Source organism: Coregonus clupeaformis, unplaced genomic scaffold, assembly GCF_020615455.1.
Source record: "Coregonus clupeaformis isolate EN_2021a unplaced genomic scaffold, ASM2061545v1 scaf0721, whole genome shotgun sequence".
In the NCBI taxonomy this organism is placed as follows: domain Eukaryota; kingdom Metazoa; phylum Chordata; class Actinopteri; order Salmoniformes; family Salmonidae; genus Coregonus; species Coregonus clupeaformis.
Window position 1 is genome coordinate 89869 of NW_025534176.1, and position 21988 is coordinate 111856.

The 21988-nt window shown below is 42.5% G+C and overlaps 1 protein-coding gene across 2 annotated transcripts; it reads left to right on the forward strand.

The window, feature by feature from the left end:
* The first annotated feature begins 698 nt into the window (after positions 1-698).
* LOC123485528 (atlastin-2-like) lies at positions 699-20804 on the forward strand. 2 transcript variants are annotated; one of them, XM_045216482.1, is made up of 14 exons: positions 699-794; positions 9442-9716; positions 12278-12412; positions 12781-12885; positions 13312-13362; positions 13918-13974; positions 14186-14278; positions 14655-14793; positions 15366-15493; positions 16012-16068; positions 16630-16701; positions 18073-18504; positions 19172-19186; positions 19302-20804. In XM_045216482.1, exons 1-14 carry the CDS (start codon positions 722-724, stop codon positions 19410-19412), a joined length of 1743 nt encoding a protein of 580 aa, XP_045072417.1. In that variant the 5' UTR covers positions 699-721; the 3' UTR covers positions 19413-20804. The 2 variants fall into 2 exon arrangements, with proteins under 2 accessions (XP_045072417.1, XP_045072418.1); XM_045216483.1 differs by lacking the exon at positions 19172-19186.
* The last annotated feature ends 1184 nt before the right edge of the window (positions 20805-21988 follow it).

The following is a 21988-nucleotide window of genomic DNA, read 5'->3' on the forward strand; positions in this document are numbered from 1 at the left end:
GCTTTATGTACCACAGTTAGTTATATAAATATGATTGATGCTTTAGGTTGTTCTATTGGTTCTATTGCTTCCACTTGTGTTGATGGCTCGCTGCCCTCACAATACCGGCCTATGTCTAATAATGGATTATAGTGGGCTAGGCCTATTTCTCTTTCAGTCCTTGTACATCTGTGGAGTTGGTGATAAGTGACATGGAGTTGAACTATTTCTGTATATTTGTATTTTACGTTCCACAGTCTGTCTATATATTCTGTGGGGGAAAAATGTAATTATTTTGTTCTCCCATTTACAAAAATTCTACAGTCTACATGGGTCAGTAATTGGCACATCAACTGAAAAATGCATGAACATCACATGGGCAACTGAATAATCACACACTGCCATCCTAGATCTCTAAACACCAAATAGAACATACAAAAATGATTTTCATTAAAGGATATTTTATAAATTGAACATATTTAAAGGCAACATTTTGTTTTGGCATTTGTGTGTGTGTGTCTGTATGGCAAGAACAATGCCCATTATCAGACCATAATAAACAAAACAAGTCAATCAGAACGTAGAGTCTTTCAATCTATGTACAAACAATGCTCTTACATATTTCATGTTTTAATTTAGGACCCCGCGGAAAACCCCCATCGTTTGAACTTGATAAAGAGGCAGGCGGGGGGGTTTGGGTTTTTTGACGTCAGCTGAATTTGATTATTTTGAACGGGTCAAGATGGCGGAGGAGAGCGGGTTGAAGCATCGGAATCACTCTCAGCAAAATTGCAAAAACAGCATTTTCGACGAAGGTATTATTTATCCTTATGTAGGAAATTATATCTTATTATTTATCCTTATGTAGGAAATTATATCTTAACATAAATACAATTAGGTTGTTTTGTAGGATTGACGATAATATCCTTGTTATTTTCATTCTGCGCTAACGTTATCATGGACGAGGGAATGCTATCGAGTTCCAGTGCAGAGCATCCATCCCATTATTCGTTTCCTACTCAACATCACCTTTCAATTTTGGGAAGAAAATATTGAATTAATATTAACGTCTTGACTGTGTATGACTGAAACTAAAATATTATGACAACCCAAATGTTTCGGTTCAACAAAGTCAAACGCCTCAACTAACGTTAGCAAACTAACTAGCCAGTAATATTAAGTTAGCGCTACACAATAAGCTGGCTAGGACTGACTGTTCCTTTTTGTAATGCTAGTTAGCTAATTGATGTTAGCTGGCTGACAATTGTCTTACTTGCTCGTTTTAGTAAATCTAGGTAGTCTTAGTTTTTTTTATATCTAGCGAACTACCAGTATGGCTTGCCCCATTAGCCAACACTTGTACCTTAAGCCATGATCCACCATATGTCAAAGCAATCTTCATGTGTCAATGTCATTATTAGATAGCTACTGTTAGCTAGCGTGAGCTTGTAAACGTTTTAAATGAATAATCAAAGTACAGGATGACATGAGTGGCATAAGTGTTTTGTGTACCTAACTAGCTAACTATTTTAGTTGGATATCTAGCTAACCTGTTAGAGGTTTGTTAAAGGGAAAGAGGCCAAGGAACCTATGTTCTAACGTTAGTCTACTGCAAACATCATTAATTTGGCCAGCGATACGTTAGTTAGCTGCTGTAGTAGCTGATCTTATATTCTGTTACACAACCCTTTCAAGAGGATTAGGTAGTTTACCTAGCCAGTTGACCAAAGATGTTGGAATACTTGTGATACTTTAGCTTGCCAACTACTGTATCATTAAATGTTTCAATACTGACTGCATACAAACAAGCATGGAAGTAAGCCATTACACTTTCACTGCTTCCACTAAGCCCTAGAGATCAAGTTTGTTTACTTGCAGCAGTTGTTCCTGTAACCTTACCTAGCCCAGCTGCTTTGATGCACAAGTCTAGGGCTATCTCACATGGTGTGTTTTTGAACATTGACCTAGCCAGTCAGTCCTTGGGATTGCATGGTGGATTGGAGGAATGGCTTGAGTTGGTGGGGGAGGGAGTTCGGTTGAGCTCGAGATCATGTTTTAAAGGGATACTTTGGAATTTTGGCAATGAGGCCCTTTATCTACTTCACCAGAATCCGATGAACTTGTGGATACCATTTTTATCTGTGTCCGGTATGAAGAAGTTGGAGGTAGTTTTGCTTGCCAATGCTAACCAGCGTCAATGTGCTAATGTTAGTTAGCAATTGCGCTAGTTAGCAACTTCCTTCAAACTAACATAAAAATTACTTTAAAAATATATGGTATTCACAAGTTCATCTGACTCTGGGGAAGTAGATAAAGGGCCTCATTGCCACAATCCCGAAATATCCCTTTAAGTTGGTTCTGCTGGACTTCTTAATTTGGACTTCTTGAAATGAGCCAAGGTCAGAGGTGTAGGAATTAAAACTTATTGGAATTGTTAGGAATAGAAATGTTCCCATACAAGGAGATAACTACGTCTGACCATCCGTCCAAGCGTGGGAGATTAAGAGGATGGCAAATTTGTAAAAGGAAAGCTATGATTGGGATCTTTTGCCTCTGTCTAAGAAGTAGGCTAAGCCTTGTCCGAGGCTCGAGCCAGGATGGACCATAGGGCAGGAGCCCATCTCCTGTTTCTATAGCATGAGGCAACTTGAGGCTACTCTGTCTTATGTCTGGCTATACAATAAAAAATTTTCCTATACAATTTTCTCCCCATTTCCACCCTTAAGACCTAGGCCAATCTTTTGCACCTCTTGGCTAACATTTTATGAGCTAGCTAGCTTAGTTGGAGCAGGCATTTAGCATTGCTTACACTCTCAACCAACATATCTCCCCTGCAGTAACGACAAACTGAGTATGCTTTAATTTATGTGTGCTTAGACTGCCTACTGCTTAGCAAGAAATTGTGCTTGACTGGTGCAAGTTCCAGTTGTGCGAGTTGCGTCACTGCAAGGCACAGACTCTTAAAAGGGGAGTCCCGTCATCATCCTAACATGGCATTATCTCTGACACAGCTGTCTCAGTGGACAACTGCTGACGGAAGAGATCTACGGCTATAGGATGATGACTAGGATCAGCTTCCCCTCTCCCAATCCTAACCTTAACCATTAGTAGGGAAAATACAAAACTGACCGAGAGCAATGTCTATGTGCAATTTCGGCCTACACTGACATCTGCGCATGCATCTGAACAGAGTGCTGATAAGTGAGCAAGAGAACATTGGCCTAAGTGAACAACATTGCAGGGCCTAGGTTATAAATAGCCTAGGTTAGCTCCCTTTGACCTATGGTATGATTTTGTCTGGTTTCGTTTGGATTAACAGATTAACGTCCCTACCCCATTGATGTTTAAATTTAAAATGGGTAAGGTTAGTGTATAGGGGAGGGATGTCCCAAGAATCCCTCCTAGCACTAACATATTAAGAATGGTTGATTCATCTGGACTGTTGGCAGGGAGGCATGCCAGCACTTCTGAAATGCCATTGAACTCTAGCCTAGATTATTATAATTTTTTTCTGATGTCATACAGGTTATAGGTTTCATCTTGCCCAATATCTTGCTTCATATTTATGGCATTTGATTGAGTATTGATTTCTCTGATTTGTCGTGACGACTGCTGTTCACTATTTGTGCAGCAGCCAATAGTTTACTGGCACCACTGTATTCCTCCTGTAATATTTCTCCCCGCCTTGACAACTCTCTGGTGTTGATGCTTTTTGATTGATGCCCTTTGGATAAACGGCTTGATGAGGCATGCTTCCGAAGCTCACAAAACCAGTCCCCACTCTACACTAGGGATGTTACCATTCACCAATAGGCATCGGCCCCCGATTCAAATGTTTAAGCTAAGACTGGATCAGTTTTAAGACTGCATCGGTCTACGGACCCCAAACCGATCCAAATGTAGCATGCATCGGTCAGAAAATTGATTGGAAATGTTACGAATCACTGATTCACTATTTTTCTGTTGCACATATTACTTTTCTACCTTCCGAAAATACCTCATGTTTTGTGACAACTGATGCGTCCTCTCCTTCAGTGTCAAACTAAGCATTTAACCGGAGACACAACTCTCATCTGGCTATAGGCTACCTGCTGAACGGGGCTTACATTTTTTTATTTTTGTTGTTCAGGTTCACAATCAGCAATAGTTTTTGTAGATTTGCTTTAAACAATCAGTGTATATGGTCATTTTTTAGATATACAGGGTAACGTTGACTATTTCATAACGAGGACAGCAATCACTTTGTGAGGCACACTGCATGGCCAAAGCAGAAGGAGATAAGAACCTCACTAAACTTCCAAACGGTCAAAACCATTTGATTTTGAGATGGGGTGAAATCCAAAGTTGTACTATATATTCCGTATCTATGTCATAGCTAATTTACGAACGGTAAATATTGATACATTACTAGCTCAAACACTTAATCTGCAAAAATGACAAGTTCATTAATGCGTGATGGTGATTTCAGAACCAAAGTGGGGCAACAAAAAACAGGCTAAATTGCCCCCCAATCTGGTAGTGGGGTTGTATATACCGAATCTCCTTTATGGCTCAGATCAGGTGCCTACATGGTACATACGCCATAGTCATACGTAATTTACGCACACACCATAGACCTACATAATTTATACACATGTCAGCTCAGACAGATTCAGCTCATGAGCTCCATCAGCAGCTGAGTTAATTTTATTTTAGAATTGAACATTTATATTTATGGAAATTGTTAGTGCGTCGATGATTATTTATATGTGTGTATATACCGAATCGCACCAAATCATTTCAAACTAAAACACCTCGCTCCTGTATCTTATTGTTGCCCATGTATCTATATGCATATCAAATCGTCTTGAAGGGAATGATGCACATCCCTAATCTACACCAATCAATATAACACTTGGACTTCTCCAAATTCCCCTTAACCCTTCACACTTGTACCTATATACGGGTTGAAGATGGCAGATGTGGGCACTGATAAGCAGCTGTATGGGTTTTGACTGACTGCCGTTCTGAACTTGAGCACCGCACGAGACCGTTGTTCCCGTACCTCCCGCTAATTGGGCAACTTTTGCAAATATTTTTTTTGTCTGAGGAAAATGCTGTAAATTTAAGAGAACTATGTATTTTGAAAGAGCAGATGTTGAAGATTAGGCTATAAAAAATACCACTGATGTCATGCAAGCCAAACACCCGTGAGTCCAAATGTGCACTTCACATTTCCATATCGTAAAACTTGTCATGTACAGTGTCAATGTTTATAATCACTATGTTTGATGTACAGTTACAAGATGACATGGCGTCATACCCAAGGTTGTTCTGAACAGTGAGCCTATGTTTCAGTTTGTCTATTGTGAAGAAAATTTGCCGCGGCACACTCATCTGAATGCTAGGGCTGGGAATTGTCAGGGACGTCACGATATTATCATGATACTTAGGTGCCTATATGATATGTATTGCGATTCTATACTGTGATTTTATTGCAATTCGATGTTCCAAACAGGCTGTTGATCACCATATGTCTGCTGCAGAAGGACAAGAGAACCATGAGAAAATCAGCCATGGAAATAAGTGTTGGAAACAAATTGGTTCCCTATTTAAAAAGAGAGAGAACAAACTATGAAGGAAGAATACTGGAGTTTTGGTGCAGGTACAGCCAACTAGCGCAAAAATAATACTGCAATATCAAAACGATATGATGTATCGTCAAAAATAATATCCCTGTAAATGTATAGATTTTTTTCTTTCTTGCCCCAGTCACTACTAAATGCACGTATGACTCTTTCTATGCGCACTGAAATTACGATCGGTTTCTCTGAATTGCCCTGTGAAAGCCTAACACTAAGAACGTATTTTATAACTTGGCAATTGAACAAGCTTTCAAATTATGCCCACCTGACCCAAATTGTGATTTGTAATGAGCTGTTTTTGGATTGCATAAACAACAGTAATTGCGTGATTGTGGGGATGGAGGAGTTGTGTTCCAAACAAAACCAGTGTGCTTGCTGTAGTTCCTGTATGGCACAGCTAGGAGAGCTCAAAAAAGCATCTTATAGTTGAAGACACTTGAGTCATTTGAGTCACTCGCACCCATCCTCTTGGATGGTCCCCTGACGTTTTGGCATGATAACGCGTTGGTATATGAGCAAAGCACTCTAAATAATGCAGCGAGTCTTCCTCATCCCGTACTTAGTCAGAACGTTCATCACCCGCTCCTCCCAGCAGCATTGGCTTCCAGCTGTTAATTTGGCCAAAGAAGCTTCTAGCCTCAACACTTCTATCCTCAAAACTAGGGTTCCGGGAGGGCTGCAGTGTGTGCAGGCTTTTGTTCCATTCCAGCTCTAACAGTGCGACTCCAGGTGCGTTTTAGCTAGTGCTGGTCCCGAACAAAATCCTGCACACACACTGTGGCCGTGGATGCCCATTCCGGTACTGCGCTAGGTGTAGGCCTATGCCTATAGGGACATTTTCCGGCCACAGGATTCTCAGTTGAACATGCTTTTTAGTCCAGGTTTAGGTTTGTGTCTATAGATGCTTATTGAGGTGCCCAGTCAAGCACCCTTATTGCCCATATTAAGTCTTATAAGACAGAAGGCTGTTTCGATTCTGCAGCACATAAGGCAGGATTATTTATACGAAGGGTCCGGTCATGGTGGTCAAATCCCCCCCTTTCCCCCATCAGTCATCATGGTCAGTCAAGGCCATGGCTATGATGAACAGTTGCTGGGTGTGTAGATGTCTATCAAGCTATTCGATTAGCAGAGCAATTAGCACAAGACTGGTTGCTTTGCCCTTAACCCCTTCTTAAATGTCTCGCTCATGTTGTGCTGATCTAGTCTGAAACGACGGGGGCTTTATTTGTCTTGCGTTCTTCCCGACTGGCTGGCGATTACTGCCGTGTCATCAACTGTAATGTGATGAGGGTGGCTACGTGTGCGCGCGCCCCTCATTATGATCCCCCCCCACCCAATGGGCTGACTGTCCTTGGGAGGACAGGGGGAACCGAACCAGAGCCCACAGACTTTATTAATGAAAGAATTTGGCCGGGGAGGCCGATTGATGTCGCGCTGGCAGGGCTGCACCGTCTGCCTGCTAGGTGTGTGTGCATTTTGTTCTAACTGTTCTAACCAATGTTTGTTTCTTACCCATTTGCGAACTGCAAACTTTGCAACCCAGTTCCGGCCACTTTGTTTCCTGTTGTGCATTTCTATGAGCGTATGGTACAGACAGTATTCTTTCATCTTTCAGCTTTGTTTACATTTCAATGTTTTACATTTAGCAGAAGCTCTTATACAGCGCGACTTACAGTTAGTAAGTGCATACATTTTTCATACATTTTACATGCCTTTGTTTCACCCAAAGAGCAGCTCAACTATTCAGAGAACATCAGCATACAGTGCCTTTGGAAAGTATTCAGACCTCTTGACTTTTTCCATATTTTGTTATGTTACAGCCTTATTCTAAAATAGTTTTTTCCCCCTCATCAATCTACGCACTACCTCATAATGACAAAGCCAAAACGGGTTATTAGAAATGTTTTACGTTGTTGAAACACCTTTGGCAGCAATTACTGCCTCGTCTTCTTGGGTATGACGCTACAAGCTTGGCACACCTGTATTTGGGGAGTTTCTCCCATTCTTCTCTGCAGATCCTCTCAAGCTCTGTCAGGTTGGATGGGGAGCGTTGCTGCACAGCTTTTTAATTCTCTGCAGAGATGTTTGATCAGGTTCAAGTCTGGGCTCTGGCTGGGCCAGTCAAGGATATTCAGAGACTTATCCCGAAGCCACTCCTGTGTTGTCTTAGCTGTATGCTTATGGTCGTTGTCCTGTTGGAAGGTGAACCTTCGCCCCAGTCTGAGGTCCTGAGTGCTCTGGAGCAGGTTTTAATCAAGGATCTCTCTGTACTTTGCTCCTTTCATCTTTCCCTCGATCCTGACTAGTCTCCCAGTCCCTGCCGCTGAAAAACATCCCCACAGCATGATGCTGCCACCACCATGCTTCACCGTAGGGATGGTGCCAGGTTTCTTCCAGACGTGACGCTTGGTATTCAGGCCAAAGAGTAGAATTGTGGTTTCATCAGACCAGAGAATCTTGTTTCTCATGGTCTGAGAGTCCTTTAGGTGCCTTTTGGCAAACTCCAAGCGGGCTGTCATGTGCCTTTTACTGAGGAGTGGCTTCAGTCTGGCCACTCTACCGTAAAGGCCTGATTGGTGGAGTGCTGCAGAGATGGTTGTCCTTCTGGAAGGTTTTCCCATCTCCACAGAGGAACTCTGGAGCTCTGTCAGAGTGACCATCGGGTTCTTGGTCACCTCCCTGACCAAGGCCCTTCTCCCCCGATTGCTCAGTTTGGCTGGGCGGCCAGCTCTAAGAAGAGTCTTGGTGGTTCCAAACTTCTTCCATTTAAGAATGATGGAGGCCACTGTGTTCTTGGGGATCTTCAATGCTGCAGACATTTTTTGGTACACTTCCCCAGATCTGTGCCTCGACACAATCCTGTCTCAGAGCTCTACGGACAATTCCTTGAATCTCATGGCTTGGTTTTTGCTCTGACATGCACTGTCAACTGTGGGAACTTATATAGACAGGTGTGTGCCTTTCCAAATAATGTCCAATCAATTGAATATACCACAGGTGGACTCCAATCAAGTTGTAGAAACATCTCAAGGACGATCGATGGAAACAGGATGAACCTGAGCTCAGTTTCAAGTCTCATAGCAAAGGGTCTGAATACTTACGTAAGGTATTTCTGTTTTATTTTATTTTAATAAATTAGCAAACATTTCTAAACCTGTTTTCACTTTGTCATTGTGTGTAGATTGACTGGGACCCATTATTGTTATGACTGCAGTCTGCTGTTTCTGGTGTTTAAAGGGACGGTTCCCACAAATTAAACTATTTTCATCTCGTTCAAGAACCGTACTGGTGTGATCAGAGCAGGTGTCTCTCAGACCATAGACTACCTGTCTAAACCACACCGTAGAGAAACAGGAGGCAGAAAGGCAACCAGACAGACACCAACTCGCTGCTAGCTAACACAACATTTAGAAAACAAAATAACCTTTTTGACATATCGGCATTTTGATCGGGTTCTCTGCAGAGTACCGTTGCTGATGTTTTTTTTAATGATACTATAGTTCCAAGATTTGGCCTAGTTCCAGTAACCCAAGATTTAGGCTAGGTAGGTTTAACATGGCTACAGATTGGTGTTAGCATCGTTGAGTGGAAAACGATGGCGTAATGGGTTAATATGCCCAAAAAATCTAGTTAAAGTAACATAGTTTAATTGATATTGTGGGTGAACTAGTAGGCATATGCAGGTATCTGTGTGCAATAGCCACTTTATCTAACCAGTAACCACTTTAAGGTTTGAAAATGTTTAACAAACTCTGATTTGGGGGTGGACCTTCTCTTTTAAGTTATGAACTAAGTGAGGACTTTCCCCTTTAATAATTCTAAACATCTCTCCCAGGTGGGCATGGGGTGGAGGATGTGCCTCATAAGATGAGCCCTGAGGAAGAGGAGGCCCTGTTATCGGCGGAAGACGTGTTGTCGGCCAGGCCGGTCCAGATCGTTGTGGCTCATGAGGACGACCACGCCTTTGAGCTCGATGAGGCGGCGCTGGAGCGCATCCTGCTGCAGGAGCACGTGTGCGACCTCAACGTGGTGGTGGTGTCGGTGGCCGGTGCCTTCCGCAAAGGCAAGTCCTTCCTGCTGGACTTCATGCTGCGCTTCATGTACAACCAGGTGAGGCCACACATAGTTTTACTTGTACAACCTGTTGAGGCTAGACAAGCTTGTATAGTATACATGTACAACCAGGGTCTAAAATGAACTTTTTGGTCCACCAACCACTGTGGTAGGTAGATTTTAAAATCTACCAGTCACTCAGATTTTTTACCAGCCAACAAGTTTTTGCTCAAATTACACCAACAAAACGCAGTAAAACGGATGAGCATACTTTTGTAATGTTTCTGAAACAATAAATGCATTACTAGTAAGAAGTTATGTGGTATATTGTTTATTTTTCTATAATTTGTGACAGTCTTTTAACCAAACTATCACAGATCAGACAATGTTCACAGGTTACCGTGGTAATGCGACTGGAGTCATGTTTGTGCCTGTGAGATTGTCTGACTAGTAGCTGCATTGTTCTCTCTTCCCTAGCAGTTGAAACTCAAACGTTGAAAAAAAAAAAACCTAGCTTGTGAACAAAAACAATGTAAATAGCCAAGAAATACAAGGACAAAGTCTCACTTCAGTAGACTTTCGTTTCAAGTATATTAGACCAACTTTTATGCCAGTGCTTCTATAAATTAAGCTTTCACTCAGCTCCTCACGTGCACACAGCTCCCAGCCAGGCACAGTTGCAGCGCGAGGTGGGATAGGCTATAGGATTCATAGCTCTTTGACTTTGTGCGATTAATTTACCAGCTATTAAACAAAATGGCTACTGCAGCATTAATTTTTCTGTAAATATCATACATGACTTTTTATTCACAAATGTGAGTGAAATGCTCGCACTGGAGCCCTGACCAGCCGCCAACGTGACTGGTGAAATGTATATCTTACCCGCCAATGCCAAAATCTACCTGCATTTGGCCCGTCGGGTTTTAATTTTAGGCCCTGTGTGCTACAAGGTGAGGCTAGATGAAAGCTTGTCATACTAGATGAAAACATGTAAAGGTAGGTGAAGCTACACACAGGCCTATATGTATAACCAGGGCTTTTATAGTACATGTACATTGTACAACCAGGAGGGGCCATATAGGTGTAGAATTAGTTGTATTTTTGCCAAGGCAGCAGCTACTCTTCCTGACGTCCAGCAACATTAATGACATTTACATTTCACAACACATTAAGTGGCAGCCTATACTGACACACACCTGATCTGACCCACCAAGTATTGAAATGCACAGGTTGCAATGCAAACACAGTGGCTGTCAACCCGCCAGTCTGGGACATACTAGAATATGAGGCAGGATACAACATTAACGCTCGCCCGCTTTTTATTTCCCAGAGAAGGTAAACGCGTGCTTTGGGCTAAGTTGATAGACGACAGTAGAAATTCACTTGGTAGCCAGTAGACTTTTGACCTACTTGCCCCGACCGGAGAAAACCCATTGACGTCAAAACCCTGTGAGGACTGGAGCACGGCTTATGTCACATGTCTGGTGAACTTTATGTGGGTCTGAGTGCTTTATGACTGGTGAGGTTCCGCAGCATTGAAGAGCTATTATCTGCAGCTGCGCTGTGAAATTATCCAGTATCGCTTATTGAAAATAGTGTTTGTGTTGGACTACATGGCGGTGCTTTGGGACATCTAACATGAAGAGTGACCTCTGTAGCTCAGCTGGTAGAGCACGGCGCTTGTAACGCCAAGGTAGTGGGTTCGATCCCCGGGACCACCCATACATAAAACATTTATGCACGCATGACTGTAAGTCGCTTTGGATAAAAGCGTCTGCTAAATGGCATATTATAACAAGTAGGACATTCAGGAGACTCTATGGGCCCTACTAGAAAATGTTACAAGGATGGACTTCAGACAAACTCGTTAGGTAAAATACCACAACCAACCAGAGATGATACTTATCTTGAGTTGGAGAACATTGTCCTCATATTTTTCACTCAGTGAAACTATTAAGAGCTGCGAGGAATTCATTCACTCCATTCATCGGACGCTTAGGGAGTAAACTTATCAGGATTTCTCTACATGTCCTTCCACAACTTGCTAAACCCTTGTCAGTGAATTAGCGTTCTCTGTTCATAACTTGTTTAGGGGGATGATTGTAATCCATTTGAGCTATGCTTAAAGCTGATTTTGGGCAGCACAATGCTTTGGACTGTGGACCGGTTTTGCAAGAACACTTCCCTTTATTCCAGGCATAAAGGCTGCTTTTGTGTGTGCCCCTCGAGGTTCGAGCAGGGATCATATCCAATATGCCACTCAAGTATGCTAACAATCAGGAGAGCCTGGGTTAGGGGTGTTCAATAGGAGAGTAAGGGCGTGTCCAGAAAAAACCCTAGACACTTCATGCATATCTGGAATACATCTGATGGGTATAAGCCGGTACTGTAGTATATGGTAGTATTTCTTGCCATCTAATAGGCTTGGTAGGGCCTTGACCATATTGCTCGCTTATACCTTTCAGGTTTACATGAATTGTCTAGGGGAAATGGCTAGAGGTTGTTTCTGGGCAGGGCCTGAGAGGACTGCTTCAGCCAACGCGAGTCTCGATACTGTAGCTACATGGCTCATATGATCGCTAAGGCCCTGCTTTGATGTGTCCTCTTCCTCCTTTCAGACATCCTGCTCCTGGCTTGGTGGGCACGAGGAGCCACTGACGGGCTTCACCTGGCGGGGGGGCTGCGAGAGGGAGACCACGGGCATCCTGGCCTGGAGCGAGGTGTTTGTGGTGGACAAGCCAGATGGGAGCAAGGTAAATACAAAGTTACTTTTCCTTTGGGTGGGCACACGTTTTCTCCAACCAAGGATTGAATTGTTTTTAAAAGACATTACACTCCAAAATCAAAGTTTGTCCGATACAGTCAAGATGAGTCCATATCAAACGGCATCAGTTGTGAAGCAAAATGTAGAAATTATATGCCGCTTATCGTCTCCATCCATTTTGGGTTGCGGCATATAGCTGGATTTACGAAACAGGTTTACAAACTTTGATTTTGGAGTGTAATGTCCCTTTAAAGACAATGTAAGATTTCCAGTTGTCCATTGGTTATTGCAACTGATTTAATACCCCTTGATTGGTGAAGAATATGACTTATTAATTGATTTATCCTTTCTCTGCAGGTTGCTGTTCTTCTAATCGACACACAGGGGGCTTTCGACAGCCAATCGACCATCAAAGATTGTGCGACGCTGTTTGCGTTGAGCACCATGACCAGCTCTGTACAGGTATGATGCTCCCCCCCCCCCCACAGTGTTGTGTACCCTTTATATTAAGGGATTCACTGCTCAAAGAAGTAGGTGGGATCCACAATTTGCGTATGTTTCATTGCTGGTATTGAACAAAAACAATAGTAGGGAACTGATTTTATTATAGTCTGTTTGGACGAGGAATGCCCCTACCTATCCCCCTTTCGCCAGTAAGTATCCGAATTGAAAAACTGGCCATTTTCCTGAGACTTGTGTGCATGTTATTGCATGCTAAATGCAGACAGTTTATGAAGTTATATTGTTATGTGCTAGTTCTAGACTATGATTGAATACCAGCCTTTCCTCCTCCCCGTACCAACATTTCAATTCATGCAAAACATTGATTGAAAATGTGATCCATGTAGACTTTAGTACAGGTTATTTGATGATTTGTCCCCCCGTTAGGTTTACAACTTGTCTCAGAATGTGCAAGAAGACGACCTTCAACATCTCCAGGTGTGTGTGTGCACGCGCGCATGTTTGGATTGTTTTGGAAGGGGCTTACAATCTTCAACACTGCTTTGGCAATGAGCTTTGGACATTGAACTCCACGAGCAGATGATGTAACTTGAAATGGCTTGTAACTTTGTTATATATCATAGCCCTCCAGGGGGAAATGTCGACATGATATTCCTTTGATTATCAACCATGCAGTTGGAACTATTGTACTTAGTGGGTCACAAGTAGAGAGCACTTGTATGGAAGTGTATAGCTGATTCCTCCCTTTGTTAAATATAAACAATGGATGTTTTAATTGCTAAATGAACGTCAAATCTTGGCTTCAAATGTGACTATGGGACCCCTTTTGGGTCAAGCGCACACCCAGAAGCAAAAGTTCTGTATAGTCTCTTTAAAACCTACTCAACAGAAGACTCTCTTAAAAGAGACGTGTTATTGACATCACTATCCTATTAGATGGCAACAGTCAGATTGTTTGACTGACTGACCTTTTTGACGAGGATGTGGACTAATACTCTGATTTATGCCTGGCTTTTGTTTTTCCCTACCTAGCTCTTTACCGAATATGGAAGGCTGGCCTTGGAAGAAATCTATGAGAAACCCTTTCAGGTATTGCCACATTTCTCTGCTGCCTTTCCGGAATGAATGGCCTGCAACACATTTCTTATTGGATAATAAAGAGATTTTTAAGTAATTGAGATGGCGCTAATGGGCATTTCTAGAGTCTTATTCAATATGGCCACCATTACTTGACCCTTTGTGAAAAGTCAATAGTCCTATAGTATCTTGTTATTTCTTCCTTCATTGTCTTCCACAACAGACTTTAATGTTTCTTATAAGAGACTGGAGCTACCCCTACGAGCATCCCTACGGCTTGGAAGGAGGGAAGAGTTTCCTGGAGAAGAGATTACAAGTATGTATTTTTTCACTGGCTCCATTATTCGTTCTAAGAAAATCAGTGCTTCAACTTCTGACGTTTCAGGAACTAAAGCACTTACACACATTCAAATTTTGCATCCACTATTCAAACAGCCTGGTGTCATATGTTTGTGCAGTCTTGCCAACTGTTATGGTCATTGTTATGTTTTGGCATGACAATGACCAGTAGTAGGCCAAACGGCACATGGAAAAGAAAAGCTGCACCAAATAAATGTAATCGATGCAAACACTCCGACAGCTATGCTGCCTTCATCAGGGTTTCAGCACAAACAGATCTGAGACAAGTTAATTGGAACAATATTTGTCCAACCATTTACTTGAATAAGCAAGGGTCTCTCCACTGTGTGCAGGTGAAACAGAACCAGCACGAGGAGCTGCAGAATGTCAGGAAGCACATCCACTCTTGCTTCTCTAACATTGGCTGCTTCCTCCTGCCCCACCCTGGCCTCAAGGTGGCCACCAACCCCAACTTTGATGGCAGACTCACAGGTATGCTATAGGAAAAGCTTGCTCAATTACCATTGTGGAAAGATGGCACACCTATCTCTATGAGAGCATGGACAGCGCCATTGAGGGCTATCCATTTTAAAGTAGTCAATTTCTTCTACTTCTGAGTGTATTGACAGTTCATGGCGCTGCCCATGCTAAAACAGGCTTTAGTCAAAGTTCACCCCCTAGCCAACTCTGTCAATTCTAAATAAACCATTCCCTACCCCAAGGCACTCCTGTAGATCTGAAGCGATTGGATAGGTCTAAGCACTATGGTCAAATTTCTACCTAGCCAAGATGAAGCTATTACCATAATGCTATATCTATCCAATCATCTCAGATATCCAGGTGTGCCTAGGGAATATGGTTCACTGTAGACTTGCATTTTTTTATCTTAGAAGAAAAGTGCTACATAAATGCAATCTATTACAATACAAAGCTAACCTTTTCAAAGTTATAAAACAACACATTTGCCTTTATATAGTTGCATTTAAGGTCAACTGATGGTTGGTTTATTTTTGTAATGGAATATTTCAACAAGAAATGGATTTCCCACTTGTCTCTCCCTCCAGATATTGATGATGATTTCAAGACTGAGCTAGTCAACCTAGTGCCAATCTTGTTGTCCCCGGAGAACTTGGTGGAGAAAGAAATCGGAGGATCCAAAGTGACGTGCCGAGACCTTGTACAGTATTTCAAAGTAAGTCGATTGTTTAAAATCTTATACCTTTTCCCCTTATGTCTTGCCATCACTAGCTGGCTTCCACCCTGTACCCTGCCCTGCACCTTAGAGGATGCTGCCCTATGTACATAGACATAGAATCACTGGTCACTTTAATAATGGAACACTGGTCACTTTAATGTTTACATACTATTTTACTCATTTAATATGTGTATATACTGTATTCTAGTCAATGCCACTCTGACGTTGCTCGTTCTAATTTTTTATTTATTTCTTAATTCCATTCTTTTACTTTGATATTTGTGTGTATTGTTGTCAATTGTTAGATACTACTGCACTGTTGGAGCTAGGAACACAAGCATTTCGCTACACTTGCAATAACATCTGCTAAATATGTGTATGTGACCAATAACATTGGATTTGATTTACTATATACCTCTCCTTTTATATACCCATTTTTCCTCTATACTTTTCTTCCTTTATACCTTTTCTTCTTGTGAAAAAGTTTTTGCTTGTGTTTTTCTTTTTCGGCACAGGCATACATGAAAATATACCAAGGGGAGGAGCTGCCTCATCCCAAGTCAATGTTACAGGTAGTTAACTCTCCAGATAGTCAATGATAAATTCCCCTAACAACTGTATTATGTTCAGTAGGCACAAAATGGAATAGAATAGTTTGAGGCGGGGGTAAAACGGGGAGGTACTACCTGAATTTAACCTATTACAAAGCTTGTTTTTGTCTTCTGTTGCAAAATGCTCTGGTAATACAACCCTGAAGCATGATCATGTTTTCACTTGTTGTTGACAATGTATTGTGTGACATGAACATTCGTTGCATCCCAAAGCCTTTTACAGACCTTATGATACCATTTATGTTACTTAGTCAATGAGAGATTAGCAAACAATATATGCTTTTACTCATGGGCGTGGGGAGGTGTGCCCCTTTCTGTCCAATGAGGTAATCTCTGAGCAATATTTGTCTATTTAGAGGGCCCCTTTTGGTAGAGCACCTCCAGAGGCAACACGTATTCTATATAGCCTCTTTAAAACCTGAGCAGAATTTAATGTGAATGTAGGAGAACGTTGATGCACCAAAGGAACCTAATCTCAGGACGGCTGCGTTTTCCCCTCTGCTTTCTCCCGCTGTCACCTAGGCAACGGCTGAAGCCAACAACCTTGCAGCAGTTGCAGGAGCAAAAGACCTTTACAACAAAGGCATGGAGCAGGTAATTGAACAATTTACTTTTAGTTTTAAGCATCCAATTTACTGTATGACTTTGACTAATAAAAGCAGTTGAAGCGTTGTCCTCTGTGCAGATGAGTTGTGGCATGTGTTACTACCTACATTATACTCGAGGTTGATTCAGTCGTAAAGCTTTTTTTGTTGTCCATTTAACCGTAGATCTTCATTAGACTGCTCTAAATAAACTCGGTAAATAGCTCCGTTTGTGCTCTCCGCAAAGTTGTGCCCTTCTAGCTCCTACATCTAGATACGCAATGGCTCCTTGTAGATCTGAAAGGATTTGGTTGGATTAGTCCCGGTGTATAGCCTCCCTGTGTAGTCTGGTGTGTTCACATTTACCTTGTTTCTTCTGTATTGATCATCTATACTGAACAAAAATATAAATGCAACAATTTTACTGAGTTACAGTTCATATAAGGAAATCGGTCAATTGAAATAAATCCATTAGGCCCTAAAGTATGGCTTTCACATGACTGGGCAGGGGCGCAGCCATGAGTGGGGCTGGGAGGGCATAGGCCCACCCACTTGGGTGCAAGGCCCAGCCAATCAGAATGAGTTTTTCCCCACAAAAGGGTTTTATTACAGACTGACATACTCCTCAGTTTCATCAGCTGTCCAGGTGGCTGGTCTGACTATCCCACAGGTGAAGAAGCCGGATGTGGAGGTCCTGGGCTGGCGTGGTTACACATGGTCTGTGGTTGTGAGGCCGGTTGGACGTACTGCCAAATTCTCTAAAACGACGTTGGCCTATGTTAGAGAAATTGACATTCTATTCTCTGGCAACCGCGCTGGTGGACATTCCTTCAGTCAGCATTCCAATTGCACGCTCCTTTAATCTGTGGCGCTGTGTTTTGTGACAAAACTGCACATTTTAGTGGCCTTTTTATTGTCCCCAGCACAAGTTGCACCTGTAATGATCATGCTGTTTAATCAGCTTCTTGATATGCCACACCTGTCAGGTGGATGGATTATCTTGGCAAAGGAGAAATGCTCACTAACAGGGATGTAAACAAATTTGTGCACAATTTTAGAGGAATGAACTTTGTATGGAATATTTCTTGGATCTTTTATTTCAGCTCATGAAAAATGGGACCAACATACATGTTGCGTTTTTTATATTTTTGTTCAGTATAGTTTTACTAGATCTGAGAGGCAAAGAGACGTGTCTAGACTTAGAGGCTAGGGGTTGATTTGCAATCGGAAAGGCATGCGTGTGTGTATGATTGATTGCTATTAAATTGTCTTGCATCTGTCGATGCCCAGGCCATATGGGCTTATAAGACACTGAATATTCAATAAGTAAATGAGTTACAATATGTGTATGTCCCTCATAGCGAACTCCCCTTTCTCCCAGGTGTGCGGCGGCGACAAGCCCTACATGGCCCCCGATCAACTGGAGCGCGGCCACGCGAACCTGCGGCAGGTGGCGGTCAAACACTTCCGCTCGGTCAAGAAAATGGGCGGCGAGGACTTCTGCCGGTGCTACCAGGAGCAGCTGGAGGCAGAGCTGGACGAGGCCTTCACCAACTTCATCAAGCACAACGATGGCAAGAACATGTTCTACGCGGCGCGCACGCCCGCCACGCTCTTCGCCGTGATGTTCGCCATGTATGTGGCGTCACTGGTCACGGGCTTCCTGGGTATCAACACAGTGGCCACGGTGTGTAATCTCATTATGGGCGTGGCACTGGCGGCGCTCTGCCTATGGGCCTATGTGAAGTATTCCGGCGAGTTCCGCGAGGTGGGCAGCGTCATCGACCAGGTGGCCGAGACCCTGTGGGAGCAGGTGGGTGACCGGGGGGGAAGAAATGCCTGCTGCACGTCTCTTGATCAATCCGAATATTATGCATGTTCCATTTCTCTCTTCCTCGGGCTCTTTCACACTTCTCTTTCTACGCCTCTCATCTCCCTTTTTAATGTGTACCTCTTTCTCTTGTTTTCTTTCTACTCCCTTTTGCTCTTTTTCTTTCTACCCCCTCACTCTCTCTTCCCTTTTCTTTCCCCGTCTCACACCATGTCCCTCTCCTGCTTACTCTTTCACAGAGAGCATTCGCTCCCAAACTTTTTATCCTGTTCTTTTCCTAACCTATCTGGATGTGACTGAATGTGATTCACCCAAACATCTCTTTCCTCCCTCTCAAACCAGAATCTCCCCAAATCAAGTTTCTTATTTCCTCATCAGCCCAACCTTTTCATCCCTTGTTCCCTATCTGCCTTTGTCTCTCTGGTTGCACCCTGATTCTTTACCCTTTCTCCAGAAGTGTGCACCCGCCATGGATTTAAAATAAATGTATTGGTGTAAGCGTTGGCTGGAGGGAGTTTCAACCATTGTTAAATCCATGAGAGGGAGGGTGCAAGTGCACACTTTGGAAGAAGGGTAGAGAATTTGGACGCCTCCCTCACTACTTTCCCCACTAATTACTCTTCCCTCTTTTACTTTGTGCTTCCCACAGAGGACTCCACGAAAGGTGAGAGGTGGACAGGGTGAAAAAAGGCTCCATATTTTGTCATTTTGGAGGCAGAAATAACTTAGTCACTAATGTCATTAATACGGCCACAATACTTCCCTTGCCTTGTTTTCAGATCTTTTCCAAACTCTTTGAGGTGGCGAGGAGTCGAGTCCCGTTGGGTTCCTTGATACCGGCCCAGAGAACGAGACTGGCCTCAAACAACAATGTCAAGAAGAAAAACTAGCACCTGCTGTTTTTCCCCCTTCACTCGGTTTCCCATGTCCATTTTTAGGACTATATATAAATGTTTTCTTTTTTGGTAGCTCATGGTCCCCATGCCATGCTGGTTTAGTATTTAAAAACTGAATTGTATACCTGGTTCTCACCACAAATGTAGAATACAGGTTTGCACTTTCATTGTTGATTTGTTTTTTCTCATTCCATGTTGAGGGGATTGTGGGGGCTAAGGGTGGGGTAGGGTGACATCGGGTGCTTAAGTTTTATTGTGTGTGTGCATGATAAGCTGCCACAATTTTTGGTATGGATGAATGTACGAACGAACAAATTAAGCTTGCTTTCCTTTCCTCGCTCCTTTCTCTCCACCTCCAGTTGTTGTTACTGGTTTTATCCTCTTTTCCCCCCTTTTCCTTTCGTCTGACATATTCCCCCTCCTTCTTCTTTTGTCTTTCCTACCATTCTTGTCTCTCTCCCCAGGTGTTGAAGCCTCTTGGCGATCACTATATGGAGGATAACATTAGGAGTGTGGTCGACACAGTCTCTGCTTGTCTGAGAGAGCAGGTGTCGCAGCACGCCAAGTTAAAGACAAAATGAGAGACCGACGGTCCGCTGCCCACACGAACACTGCCCACCTGCCTGTAGAACCAAAGTTTACAGCTTTACCCTCTGTAATTGGTCCTAGCTGCTCGTCACTTAATTCGGGCACCAAATGAGAAGGCGGCGTTACGAACGGTTGGCAGTGTGGGGAAGGATGGGCCCGCCTCATTTTCCTTGATCAGACTGCTGATTGGTTGTCTTGTGAGATGTCTCACAAGTTTTGAGCTCAGTAGTTTTCATTAGTGGTTGTCTGGGACAGGCAGCGTTTAGAGGACTGCTTAAGCCACCATTTACTCCTTGTCTTGTCTGTAAGAACTTTCTCCAGCTTTCTCGTTTTCCTTCCCACTTGTCGGAGTGAATGGACATCAATGTCAAAGAACAACCACTGCTCTGTTTCACTAACACTTTGCCATTTTATGAGACACCGTTACACACCGATCAAGGTATAGCTAGCTGTAGCCTGCCTATCAGTTCAGCGTCACCCTCCCTTCACACCTCCCGCTACATCTCTCAACCAGCTGCTCTTAAGGTTAATCATTTTGTATTTTAGGATTGTTATTCTGTTGTGATTATTCCATCCAGACCATTACCGCCAATGTGTGCTGTTTTGTACAGTTTAGTTTTTTAAACTCATCCAAAATGGGGCATGTGTATGAAATATACATATATAAATACATTTTCTATACCTTTTTTGTAGCTGGAAGAACAATGGTTTCGTGGTAGGCCACTGTGTGCAGTTTACTGTATGTAAATGAATGCTTTCGTGATTTGTGTACATGTCCAATAAATTCTTTTTTATATACATTTGTAAAGTAATCTACATTGAGCACTGCAATTCCACCCCTGCTGGCAAAGAATGTTTGTAAACTTAATTTTTGTCTTCTGTTGCAGTTTAAAGTTATTTTCGTTAATTTATTTTTAAATACAAGATTAAAACAATACTACAGTATATGAAGTAATGCTTGATTGGTTTGTTTGTACAGACTGAGGCCCCCGTACACATTCAGCGGTGTTGGGGTAGTGAACTACATGTTGTTCAACTAGTAATTTTCCTACATTTTGCAGTAGCTTGGCGGTAGCTGAACTTTTTGCTGTGTAGCGAACTACTGTAACGACAACTTTTTTTTGCAAAAAGGAAATAAAATATGGGTGAAGTAGGCAATTTCCTTTTCCGGCATCAGACCTGCCTAATTGTCATTTACATTTGAAACTGTTTTGTTTTTAATAGGCTAAATTGCACATTCTGTTAAGATCTGACTAGAATGATCAGTTCTTGCAATTTGTAGTCTGACCTTTTCAGATTTAGAATAATTTAATACATTTTAGTGATTTAGCAGAAGCTCTTTAGTGCATACATTTTTCATCAAGCAGTAGTTTGGATGTAGTGAACTACTTTTTCAAAAACGTTTAACTATTTTTCTTAACGGTAGCTTTAGTGTAGCTTAACTTCTCCCAGTGTGAAGTAGCTTGGTAAACTATATATTCAGAGAGTGGATGCATTTGACAATGGTTGTGATACAACTGATATTTTTTATTCCAATGGAGAGTTTGTCTACACAATGTTTACATAGCCATTGGTGTCACAACACTTGTGTAATGTTTGTGCAGAAAAACGCCATTGTATCACAACTGTTGTACGCACAGGAGGCTGGTGGGTGGGGCTATAGGAGGATGGGCTCATTGTAATGGCTGGAATTGAATAAATAGTCTCCATATGTTTTGTGTTTTATGCCGTTCCATTAATTCCATTCCAGCCATTACAATGTGCCCATCCTATAGCTCCTCCCACCAGCCTCCACTGGTTGTACGTGAGTTGTACATCTTGGCTGTATGGGGCAAGAATGTTGACCCAGGGATGGGTAAAATTAGGGAAATTAAATTGTCTTTAATTGTGGCATCCTGATGTAACGTATAGTGAGGAAGTTGATAATGGGCTCTACCGCCACAATGAGAGGGTGCAGGCCAGTCTGCGACTAGTGTAGTCAG

Excerpts from the sequence above, each read along its gene's own strand:
- LOC123485528 (XM_045216482.1), top strand. The coding sequence starts at position 722 with ATGGCGGAGGAGAGCGGGTTGAAGCATCGGAATCACTCTCAGCAAAAT. Across the intron at positions 13,975-14,185 it reads TCTATGAGAAACCCTTTCAG|ACTTTAATGTTTCTTATAAG; the intron begins GTATTGCCACAT and ends CTTCCACAACAG. Across the intron at positions 15,494-16,011 it reads ACCTTGTACAGTATTTCAAA|GCATACATGAAAATATACCA; the intron begins GTAAGTCGATTG and ends TTTTCGGCACAG.